The sequence below is a fragment of the Eutrigla gurnardus genome, assembly GCF_963514095.1.
Source record: "Eutrigla gurnardus genome assembly, chromosome: 10".
Taxonomy (NCBI): Eukaryota; Metazoa; Chordata; class Actinopteri; order Perciformes; family Triglidae; genus Eutrigla; species Eutrigla gurnardus.
Genome location: NC_139924.1, coordinates 16,843,890 through 16,856,347, shown reverse-complemented (window position 1 = coordinate 16,856,347; position 12,458 = coordinate 16,843,890). Strand labels below are relative to the sequence as shown.

Genomic DNA, 12,458 nt, shown 5'->3' with positions numbered 1-12,458 from the left:
AAAAACAGATGCCATTAAAATATCTTAAATGGTTGTTTTGTGATACTGACAACTGTCATGCTCACTCTTTAATTTGAGTGATGGAAGCAGCGAGAAACAAGAACGAGACCGCCAAAAAAACATGGCACACTCTATGAAGGTACATGTTTCCTGACTGACATCTACTGCAAGACACACTTGACCTTTTGACCCTTGTGTCAATTGTCTTGTTGTGGATCAAATGCCCTTTCGGGACCAAGTGCAATCATTTAATACAGCCCGAATTAAGTGATTGGAGAGCCATATTGCCTGTCTTCCACCAGCTACTATGTGTAGTAGGACTTTATATTGGGGTATATAAATAACATATTTCATAATTAAAGCTGCATGTTGAGAGTTCCAATGTTCTTTGTGTTTGACTAAGATCGTCTGTGATGTTACCTGAGACAGTGAGACTCAGTGGCTGGCTCTCAGCAGAGAAGTTATGGGAGAAAACATGGAGGTGATAAACACAGCCGTACTCCCCTCGGTGGGTGGAGTCGATACTAGAGAACAGGAAATGAGCAGAGTGATTGGCAGCTGGCAGGGTGTAGTTCTGTGCTGTGTTGGAGGTGGTGAAGATGAGCTGGAAGGAGCCTCCTGGATACTGTGGTTCGGTAGAGCATTTGATGGTGAAGTCAGAGCCCATGAGCACCCGAAGCCCCTGCTGCTTGGCCTTGGAGACCCCGTCAGTGGAGGGAGAGAGGGAGATGTTTGGCTGAACCAGCAAATCTGATAGCAAAAAGGGAGATTATTTTCCAAACTAAGCTGTGAAAATAGAGCCCAGAGAACTGAAAGCACACATTTTTAAAGGAATTCATCCTCAATGACAATTGTGAAAAAAAAGCTTGATTTAATCCCTCCTGTCTAAAAAGGGATAGTGACAGTGGACACATACATTATTCATACATCAGGAACAAGACAAGACTATTTAAGACGTTGGTGGTCAGTATTACCTGAGCATATCACTTCACAGCCAGAATAGCTTTCGTTAACATGAGTCGTTATTACACACTCCAACAGTGTAGATGCTGACTGGACACAGGAGGACTTGATCCACCACACAAGTCTCTCTGACAAACTGTCTGCTATATCTGTTGAAACAGCTGAACCACAATCCAGTTGTCTACAGATTGCAGCTGCAGACTTCTGGTCCCATTCAGAATCCCAGTCAACCACTGGTCTCCACTCTCCCTGGTTTTTCATCTCCAGTCTACCAGCGCAGCGGCTGGCCTCTCCCACCAACCTGATATTGTTTGGACCTGAGCAGAGTCGGGAGAATTCTTAGTAGATGAAGTAAGAGAGTACGTCAAATTACAGCTGTAGGTCCTCTTTTACCTAAACAGATGAGTCCAACTTGTGAGCAGGTGTCTCTAGTCGATGCTGAGCTTCTACAGTCCAGGAGAGCAGACTCATTGCCTCCACACTGGAACTCATTGGCCCATACTTGAGCCTCCAGGTCTCCATAGAGTGCACCCTGGAGGACTGAAGGATCCCCACAGCCAAGCTCCCTGCAGACCACCTGTGCATCCAGCTGGTCAAAGTCATCTTCACACACTGAGGACCACGACTGGTTAGACTGGTTCGACTTCACCTCCAGTCTGCCTGAACAACGGCTAGTCCCATTCACCAGCCTGACAGAGTCTATATGGCGTGAAATGGAATGTTAGTTAACAAAATATTCTGTACTCTTGTGTTGCCGGAAGACAATGGTGTAAACGTGAGTGAATATGAGACCATCCATGAAGGGCAGGAAAGTTCGTCTCTTCTTTCTATTGAAAGAGCAGAGCCACAGTCCAGCTGTCTACACACTACAGCTGCAAGCATCTGGTCCCACTTATAAAAGGATTCAGCCAATGGCTTCCATTCTCCAAGATACTTCATCTCAAGTTTACCGACACAGTGGTTGGTTCCACCAACCAGCCGGACATCATCAGCCTCTGAACACATACAAGAGAGTAATTAGTAAGTGAAGCAAAGTAAGTTAGGCTCAAAGTTAAGCAGAATCAAAGCTGCAGCTCCTCTTCTACCTGAGCAGGTGAGTCCAACAGCTTTGCCAGGTGAGCAGGTGTTTCTATCTGAGCCTGAGCTTCTACAGTTCAGGAGACCAGACTCATTGCCTCCACACTGGAACTCTTTGGTCCACGTTGGAGCCTCCCCTTCTCCATAGAGCGCCCCCTGGAGGACTGAAGGAGCCCCACAGCCAAGCTCCCTGCAGACCACCTGTGCATCCAGCTGGTCAAAGTCAGCTTCACACACTGAGGACCACGACTGGTTAGACTGGTTGGACTTCACCTCCAGTCTGACTGAACACAGACTAGTCCCATTCACCAGCCTGACAGAGTCTGACGATAGCCAGCAACAGAAATAATTAAACAATTTTCAGGTTTATTTATTCTCTACAATCAGTTAGTGAGCTCATGCATAGCAGACAATCTCAATCCTCTTTTCTGCTGTCTTCTCCCACGGTGTCTGCTTAGGCTATATAACACTGCAGAGCTTACCCTTGATGATTCTGTACATTTTTGCAGCTTGTTCCACTGGCCCAAAGTGGCCAACAAATCAATTATGGTTCGTTTTTTAATCTATTTCCACTCCAATTGAAACTTCTTTTTTATTATTTTATTTTTGAAAAGCTCATTATTTTACAGAACAGAAACAATTAACAACAGATTAAGTAATATGGTATTGGTGGCTTCGAATACATATTTATATATATTTTAACTAAGAATTTTAAAATTCTTCATGGATATCTAAAAATGACGTCTGATAATTATTTCAAGCAAAGGACATAAACTTCAAGCAGTAGAGCATCAAAACATTCAGCATGGCTTCCTTCAAAATATTAACAACAATGGACTTATGATTAGCTTTCTTCAATGATATAACTCTCACCAATATTCTCATCTCGTTTTCATACCAAGAATATCATTGACAGACTGATCACAGACAAGAAGAGCAAGATACAATCTCTGATGCTACACTGTTTGTCTCTGTGAGAGCCGAGCAGTCCCATCTGGATCTGGACCGTGGAGATCTCACTCTGTCTCCTGGGCTCCCGCCCCTTCACTCAGCAAGTCTTCGGCTCCACCAAGGTGATTTAGCCCAATCATTTCCTCTCCTCTTGGTTTCAACCCTCTGCTGACCTGGTGAGGCGTGAAAGAAAATGTCTTCAGGTAACAAAATGATGATATTTGCCTTTTTATTCCTGTTGCTTTCACGCTATCGTCAGTGGAACAACTGCATTTTCCAGATGTTTCAAATTAAAAGTACTATTTAAGAGAGGAGTGAACCACTAGCCATGCTTTTAATGTGGAACATCAGTGTTAAGTGTGATACATGCAGCTTCTTTTCCCCGCAGTATTAAACACATATCAAATTCTTGTCCCAAAGTATATTAAACACAGAATTTTCTTCCACTGATGTGTACAGTACCTTGTAAAACACGGCAGCACTGAACACCACCATCAGCACCAGGACAACCAGTCTGATGATCAGATGTGTGACAGAGTCTGAAATAGATTCCCAATCATCACATAATTTCATACAGCAGCTGAAGATGCTTTATTAAAATGATTTACTGTGCTGCAGTTTTTAGGCCCTTTTCACAGCAGCCATTTTGACATGGCGTTGCAGGGTTAAGGTGTAATTAACTGACATTGATTATGGCCCTGTTCCATTTAGGTGCATCAGGGCCCTATTGTGCACGTTAGCTCACTGGAATGGCTGACACTAAATAGGCCATTTCAAATTGGCTGCTGTGAAAAGGGCCTATTAGCTCTCTAGCCTGAAACTGACATTAGCAGAGCACATGTCCCCCAATGAATGTGTGTTTGGTGACTCGCTAAACAAGCTAAGGTGCAGGGCAAGATGTGTTCATGTTGGTTCTTTAGAATGAAGGCTAATGTGGTTGTTGTTCAGAGTTTCTAGCTACGGTGTTGTGTCGATGCAGTGTGTGTGAGGTATGATAGCGTTGACGTTACTGCCTTATGCAAATGTGGTTTATTTCATTGAAGGTGCACTTCTCATCCTCTGTCATATTTAAAGAGCCCTTGGTAAAGTGATCCACTCTATAGTCTTGGACAAAAAGTCACAAATCAGCAAACTGCTGGTTTTTCTGAATGGAAGTGAAGACTTGTGATTAACACTAAATGTGTTGCCATGCAACACAGTGGCATGACAGTATGTGAAACTAAATTTAATCTATTGGTTTCATGCTGAGTGACAGGAATTGTCCTTTTTTTCACGTTGCTCTGCAGCACTTTTTTTTCTGTCTAGACAACATTACACATCAAAAAAAAGTTTGGTTCAGGCAACAAAACCTCTTAGTTAGATTTAGGAAAACTGACATCAGACAGATAATACTAGTCTGCATGTGTTGTCAGTGTCACATTCCCTTTTTTGACTGGATTGTCTGTGAAGTTACCTGAGACAGTGAGAAGGAGCGGCTGGCTCTCAGATGACAACATATGGGAGAAAACATGGAGGTGATAAACACAGCGGTACTCCCCTTGATGGGTGGAGCCTGCACCAGGGAACAGGAAATGAGCAGAGTGATTGACAGCTGGCAGGGTGAAGTTGTGTGCTGTAGCTGAGGTGGTCAAATTAAGCTGGAAGGAGCCTCCTGGGAGCTGTGGCAAGATGGTGCAGCTGATGGCGAATAGGGACCCCAGGAGCACCTGATATCTGTGCTGCGTGGCCTCAGTGAACCCGTCAGTGAGCGTAACAACGGAGATGTTCGGCTGAGCCAGGAACTCTATTAACACAGATGAGAAGTTAAAAGGTATTTTCCATATTTTTCAAACTGGCCCCCTATTTTCCTATGTTTTTGTGTTTAAGTGAGTAACAGGGATGAGAGTGGTTAAATTGGTCTACGGCTGCAATGTCATCGCTCAGACCCCACCATCAAAGTTTGTATATCTCGTGGGGGGCATTTGAGGGTTTTGGCAACAAAACCAGTTGGTGATGTTGAGGACAAATATCCTGGTTGGGCTTAAAATAAGTATGTAAACTTAAAACATAACACTAACATAACTTCAAAATAACTCTTTTGTACATGAACACCAGCTTTGAACAGCAGTCGTCTGGTTGAAAATCCTGAGCGTAGCATATTCATACGTTAACATTGCAGTCAGTGAAAACTACATGGCGTGAAATGGAATGTTAGTTAACAAAATGTTCTGTACTCTTGTGTTGCCGGAAGACAATGGTGGAAACGTGAGTGAGAGAGAGGAGTGGGGGTGTTGTCAGAGTTGGAGCACAGATTTGTGGTTCTAAAAGATTTTCCAGGTTATGGCTTAACACTTGCCGATTTCAACAATGTGGATGTGATACAACAAATTAATGAATAAGGATTCCTGTTAATGTTGTTTGCCATTTATAGCATTACCTGAGCATGTGACCTCCCAACACTTAGAGGAACGACCACTCCATAGTAATGCACATTGCCTAAGTGCAGATTCAGACTGACCACAGGAAGAAGAAACCATCCATGAAGGGCGGGAAAGTTCGTCTCTTCTTTCTATTGAAAGAGCAGAGCCACAGTCCAGCTGTCTACACACTACAGCTGCAAGCATCTGGTCCCACTTATAAAAGGATTCAGCCAATGGCTTCCATTTTCCACGATACTTCATCTCAAGTTTACCGACACAGTGGTTGGTTCCACCAACCAACCGGACATCATCAGCCTCTGAACACATACAAGAGAGTAATTAGTAAGTGAAGCAAAGTAAGTTAGGCTCAAAGTTAAGCAGAATCAAAGCTGCAGCTCCTCTTCTACCTGAGCAGGTGAGTCCAACAGCTTTGCCAGGTGAGCAGGTGTTTCTATCTGAGCCTGAGCTTCTACAGTTCAGGAGACCAGACTCATTGCCTCCACACTGGAACTCTTTGGTCCACGTTGGAGCCTCCCCTTCTCCATAGAGCGCCCCCTGGAGGACTGAAGGAGCCCCACAGCCAAGCTCCCTGCAGACCACCTGTGCATCCAGCTGGTCAAAGTCAGCTTCACACACTGAGGACCACGACTGGTTAGACTGGTTGGACTTCACCTCCAGTCTGCCTGAACACAGACTAGTCCCATTCACCAGCCTGACAGAGTCTGACGATAGCCAGCAACAGAAATAATTAAACAATTTTCAGGTTTATTTATTCTCTACAATCAGTTAGTGAGCTCATGCATAGCAGACAATCTCAATCCTCTTTTCTGCTGTCTTCTCCCATGGTGTCTGCTTAGGCTATCTTACTCAACGCTGCAGAGCTTACCCTTGATGATTCTGTACATTTCTTTAGACAAAAACATATGTGAAATGTGAATGTGTGTGCATTCTATAGCTGATTTATTTACTGGTGTTTGTTACCTGAGCACTTGATCATCAAGATGTACAGAGACATTTCTGCAGTCTTTCTTAACATGCACTCCCTAAGTGAAGACTTGGATTGAAGACAAGTTGATCTAATCATCCATACATTAAAGTAATAATTTATTTGTTTCCGCCTTATTGAAACAACAGAGCCACAGTCCAGTTGTCGACATATTATGTCTGCTGTGTTCATATTCCACTCAGGCATTGTTGCATCCACAGGTCTCCACTCTCCCTGTAGATTCATCATCAGTTTACCAGCACATCGGCTGGATCCTCCCACCAACTGGATATTATCTGGCTCTAAGCAGACAGGATTCATTGGTTAAAACAGATAAAGTCACATTTACAGACCCTTTTAAAGTCATCCAGACAATTTAGAAGCTTTGAACATTGAACTAAAAAAGTTACCAGCATCAAAATGTGTGGTAGTTCCATGTTCAGTTGTCAGAATTGATATTCCAAGAGCGGACTCAAGTTATACACAATTCTGACAGGATGACGACCGTTTCAGAGCAACAGGGTGTTTCAGTTTAATGTGTGATCGTATTAACTGGTGACTTTCAGCCGAATGCATCCGTGGTTGCTCATATTTCCTTAGTTGTAATAGATAATAAACACAGAGGAATGTGTAATTAAAATTGATTAAGGCTTTTGCAACGACACATACATGTTCTCTTGGTATTTCAGCAGCTGTCACTACAGGCAACCACGGACGCATTTGGCTGAGACTCACCAGTTAACACAGTCACTCCTACCCTGGTGGCGTCTATGGCTGCAAACCACTAAATGTATTGAGTACCATTGGACTGTTAGTAGTGACATTTTTAAAACTAAGGTCAAAACTCTGAGTCAATGTCATGGTATCATGTTATAGCACACCGTTCTGGAAAGTAATTTGTTTAGGTTGCATCTTCGGTGGATAATGATCTTGTATAGCTTGACAAGCTATTGCACTCCACCATACTTCCATAACCAAACTGTGTGCACACACTTAACGTATGTCATCATTGTAAAAAGGGTCTATAGAAATTTAAAAACCCTAATCCTAAAACATAGCTAAGCTCCAGCTCCTCCTCCTACTTCTACCTGAGCAGGTGAGTCCAACAGCTTTGCCAGGTGAGCAGGTGTTACTATCTGAGCCTGAGCTTCTACAGTCCAGGAGGGCAGACTCATTGCCTCCACACTGGAACTCTTTGGTCCACACTGGAGCCTCCACTTCTCCATAGAGTCCCCCTTTGAATACCGAAGGAGCCCCACAGCCAAGATCCCTGCAGACCACTTCTGCATCCTGCAGGTAAAAGTCATCGTCACACACTGAGGACCACGTCTGGTTGGACTGGTTAGACTTCACCTCCAGTCTGCCTGAACACAGACTAGTCCCATTCACCAGCCTGACAGAGTCTGAAAGAGGAAGAGAGAGTGAGAAAGACGAAGGAAGACAGAACAACTTGAAGACATAGGGCCCTAGTTTCGTAGACCAGCGCAGGGCGGCGCAGGGTGGCGCAGCCGGCGCAGTGCAAGTTTCGACCCGCGCAGCCTTGCGCACCGTCAGTTTGGCAGTTTGGTGGATCGCCTGCGCCAAGATGGGTGTGGCGGCGCAGCAGGGGGAGGCGTCACAGATTCAGCTTGGCGTAGCGGAAGTTTCGTGGCAAAAAGCCTCGCCGAGACTGCGCTGAAAGCTCGCCAGCTCCGACCTGGTCTACTTTCGGCGCAAGGCGCAAGGCGTAAATAAAGTCCATTGATTCAATGCGAATCACAGCTGGCGGAGTGGAAGTTTGGCTGAAGGCGCGCAGTGCGTACACGTCACCGAGACCTCACAGGCAGGTTTCCACAGTTCCAGGCACATTTAAATGCAATAAATAATCACAACAAACACTATTTAATGCAACTCATTGAATCAACACGTGAATTTATATCTATATAGATTGTCCCGTCACATCTGACGTCAGATCAAAGGCGGATGGCACGCGTAACGGAAACTCAGCCTCTCGGACCAAAACATCTCCCTCTCTCTCTCCTGTTTTTTATAATATGGGCATTTTTATTATTATGATACGCGCGCACAGCGCGTGATGAGCGTTGTGGGAACGCCGGCGCTGCTTCTGTCATCGGGTTGTCAAGTGACGGAACTTACACTGAACCTCCCCTAACGCATTAAAGGAGAGGAGAGGAGCTCATTTGATTGGTGAAGATCTGAATCGGCTGTATTAATCCCAGTCCACGCCTCGTCTCCTCCTCGTCTCCCACTCACGCCTTCTTCTCCTCCCTCTTTCCCACTTGCGCCGGTGGGCGAGACGGGAGGTGTGCCTCCGCGAGCCTGCGCGGTGCACGAAACTTGCAAAGTCCAGGCGGACACACCCCGTCGGCGCGGCGCAGGTGCGCTGAAAGCTGACTGCGCCTGGTCTACGAAACTAGGGCCCATAGAGTTAAACGTTACACATCAATGAAGGGATTCTTCAGTGTATGCCTGTTTGGTGAGTAGAGTTTTTGTTGAGGTTGTGAGAGGTGTTCATTCAGTAACTTTCTGTTTGTCAGTACATCTGTGAGCACTCTTCCTTGTCCTGCATTTGACATATACTTGACCAAATTTTGAGACATTCTGAGTGACTGTGTATCAATTGTACTGGAGATGAGTGGAAGCAGGCCAATTCAGTGACTGCTGTAAGAGGAATATCAGTATAGAAGGTTTGAAGCCATGAGCCTTCGTTATGAAGCGTGTTGATGTGTTTTTGTTTTGTGGTTACTAATGTTGTTACCTGAGCAGAGTATCTCCAATCTGGAAGGAAAACTTATGGACCTTTTTTTAAAACATTTTATCAGTCCATCTTTAGACTTAAGACAGGAAGGTATGGCAAGTAAGGGCCCAAAGACTTGTTGGTATGTTGTTGTGACAGAAACCACAGAACCACAGTTCAGATGGCTACAAACTACATTTGCTAACTTCAGGTCCCAGTTATCCTTGTCCACTTCTGTCCAAACTCCCTGCTGCTTCACCAGCATTTTACCAGAACAGTGACTGGATCCTCCAGACAACAGGATATCATCAATCCCTGAGCACAGGTAAGAGAGTAATTAATAAAATAATCAATAGTAGAATTCTCATTTTGTATATGTTCTCTGTTTACCTTTGAAAGTATCATTTGCTTCTGCCTGGAGACGTGGGAGATAACGGTAAGGGTAAGGGTATCCTAAATACAAGAAAGAATGAGGATCATGATTGTCTTACTCTGGACAGGTCTTGCAGAAAGGTTGCAGTAGAAGCACTCCTTCAGTTTTTTATTTTTTTATGGAACTATGACAAAACAGAGAACATACTAACTAGTGGCTCAAACTTCAATCTGACCGGATTCAATTCAAAATACTTCATTATTTAATGCAGGGGCCAAATGGGTTGGTTGGGCTTTCTTGCTAGACCCCACCAGGATCAGGTCAGGTTGCTTGGAGGACTTTGTATTTGGCTCCAATCTCTTCAATTGGAGAAACATTCCGAGACGATTCCTTTAAAGGAGAATATATCACCCTCCTTTTCAGGTTTGTGATTGTATTTTTAAAACATCATGTTGTCTGTCTGAATAACTTTATTCACCCCATGTCTCGGTTTTAGCACCTGTCTCTTCAAGCCTCAAAAATAACATGCAATGCCTAATTAAATGACCCCCAAAGTGCCTCTTTCTTTTAACGGTGTCAAAATAAATTAAGGACTCATTCTCACACATTTAATTTCACTTCATAGATTATGCCTACAATAATAAAATGTCATGACAACAGAAGGTCCGTTTTCTTGCTCAGCCTGCATAAAAAAGTTAATTTGTTCTTTAAGTACTTTGATTATCATTTCAACCCCAATATTGAAATAGCCTAATATTAACTGACAATATAAAGGGTTTATTGATTTGATTGAGTTGTAATTGAACAGCCTTTTTTTCATCATTTAACGTCATATGATATATATTTTATAACACGTAAAGTTTCAACACATTGTCACATTTATCATAGACAAAAAAGAAACAAACAAATAGAATACAAATAACAATTGAATTTTCAAAATTAGTTAAAAGAATTTACAAGATTAGTCAAACATTTGCACTCAAATAAACAGTTTACACTCCTGAATCCTGGATGTAATGGAATTTATCATGGACTTGAATACATTCAGAGATACCAGACTGGAGTTTGAGCTCTGACTGCAAAATGTTCCATGTACTCGGAGCAGAAAATCTAAAAGCTTTCTTCCCCATTTCTGTTCTGACCTTAGGAAAAGTAAAATGATAAAAGTCCTGAGAGCGGAGACTGTAAGCCCTATTATTCAAAATTAAAAGGGATGATAAATAGGATGGAATCATCCCAAGAATAGCCTTATAAATCAGCACATACCAATGGCCGATCCGGCGCACATAAAAGGATGGCCAATTTACATTCCTATATAAGACACAATGATGAGTTACACAGTTTGTAATAAACCTCAGTCAGAGCCCCATGATACACACTATCCAGCATGTGGAGGCATTCATATATAACCATATAACCATAATCAATAATTGGAAGAAAGGTTGACTCCACCAGTTTCTGTTTCACCCTCAAAGAAAAGCAAGACTTATTTCTAAAATAAAATCCAAGTAAAAGCTTCAGCTTCTTAACAGCATACTGAATATGTGCCTTAAAAGACAAGTGGTCATCAATCAAGAATCCCAGATATTTAAAAGTAGATACAAGTTCATTTTGTTGACCATTCCTGGTGTCAATGACAGACTTGATTTAGAATGAGAGAAAAACATAAGTTTTGTTTTATCTGCATTTAGAACAAGTTGCAGTCGGCAGAGTTGTTCTTGTACTCTATTAAGTGCATTTTGCAGATATGCAAACACTTCTGCAGGCATGGGTGCAAAGCAATATATGACTGTTGCTGTGTAACAGAGCAGGAAACACATGCATCTGCACATATCCACATAAAATACATAGCTACACATGCATACACATACATATATGCATTGCCACACAAGCATACATAAACTGCACTACACTTGCATGTCTATGCATATTCTGCATTAGTGCCCATTCAGAGAAAAGAAGAAGAAAAAAGGACGAGATTATATTATTTACATTGTTTTATTCAGGGCAATAATTTAAAGAATTAAACCAGAGTCCTACCTGAGCTCCAGAGTGACAGAACCACAATCAGCACTCTGTGATCCATGTCCACTCAGTTTGTTTGCCTTTTCATGTGTCTTGTCAAGGACAGATGTGCACAAAGATCTTGGAGCCCTTTTGAAACTCAGGAGTGACAACTTATCAGATCTGCTGTTCTGTGCAGTTTCCTGTCTATCTTTTAATCTTCTCATCCGGCTTCGTGTGGATTCTCATGAAGATACCAATTAAAATCATATGCTGTACTCTTTAAAATGACTTACTGGGACTGGACTTTGTGTCAGCTAAATTGTGAGATTGTCTCTTCCATTTGGGAAGGGGAAAATATTACAATTTGAACTTAACACCATGTAACGTTGTAATTTAGATTTAGAATGCATTTTAAAAGTCCAGACACCACAGTAAATCAGTCAACTTTTAATTTGCTATGATGTCTAACACAAAAGGAAAATGTTTGCAACGTTTAGCAATTTGTCATCATGTTCTCTAATCAACAGTCTGAGCAATGGAACTCCTGTTTTTGAACTGCGGTTGAGTTGATCAGTGGGTAGAATGGGTTGTCCTTATTATATATTAACAAGTCATACTGATCAAGCAATAAAATAAAGCGTAACATTTTGTATTAAAGTTTATACCCAAACAAACAAAACAACATAACTACGTCTACACTAGTGATCAAATATTATTTTTTATTTGTGATCAAGCACATACATTTGTTCTGGAGAAGAAGAAAAACATTATAGATACAACACATCAGAGATGTAAAGATTACATTTAGCATATACAGCCTTTCAACATTTTTTCGACAAATTTATTTTTCAGTGGATCTGACATTGAAGACAACCGCTGTCTAAAATCTTTCCTTATGTTTACATCTGAATGTGAAACGAGCTCCTTGGAGGTACTCCTCTTTCCTGGAACCATCAAGAAGTCCTT

The 12,458-nt window shown here is 42.4% G+C and overlaps 1 protein-coding gene across 2 annotated transcripts; it reads right to left on the bottom strand.

Moving 5' to 3' along the window:
• Positions 1-2,479: 2,479 nt before the first annotated feature.
• Positions 2,480-11,644, bottom strand: LOC311020088 (scavenger receptor cysteine-rich type 1 protein M130-like). Of its 2 annotated transcripts, none has more exons than XM_084019904.1 (10): positions 11,526-11,644; positions 9,503-9,565; positions 9,134-9,427; positions 7,464-7,778; positions 6,372-6,677; positions 5,798-6,112; positions 5,408-5,707; positions 4,445-4,774; positions 3,454-3,530; positions 2,480-3,164 (listed from the first exon to the last, which is right to left on the bottom strand). In XM_084019904.1, exons 1-10 carry the CDS (start codon positions 11,569-11,571, stop codon positions 3,057-3,059), a joined length of 2,154 nt encoding a protein of 717 aa, XP_083876030.1. In that variant the 5' UTR covers positions 11,572-11,644; the 3' UTR covers positions 2,480-3,056. The 2 variants fall into 2 exon arrangements, with proteins under 2 accessions (XP_083876030.1, XP_083876031.1); XM_084019905.1 differs by having other exon boundaries at positions 3,454-3,505.
• Positions 11,645-12,458: the final 814 nt, after the last annotated feature.

Coding starts and splice junctions, on each gene's coding strand:
- LOC311020088 (XM_084019904.1), bottom strand. CDS start 11,571: ATGGATCACAGAGTGCTGATTGTGGTTCTGTCACTCTGGAGCTCAG. Junction 9,566..11,525: donor TCTGTCACTCTGGAGCTCAG/GTAGGACTCTGG, acceptor TCTTGTATTTAG/GATACCCTTACCCTTACCGT. Junction 6,678..7,463: donor TGTTGGACTCACCTGCTCAG/GTAGAAGTAGGA, acceptor CTGTCTGCTTAG/AGCCAGATAATATCCAGTTG.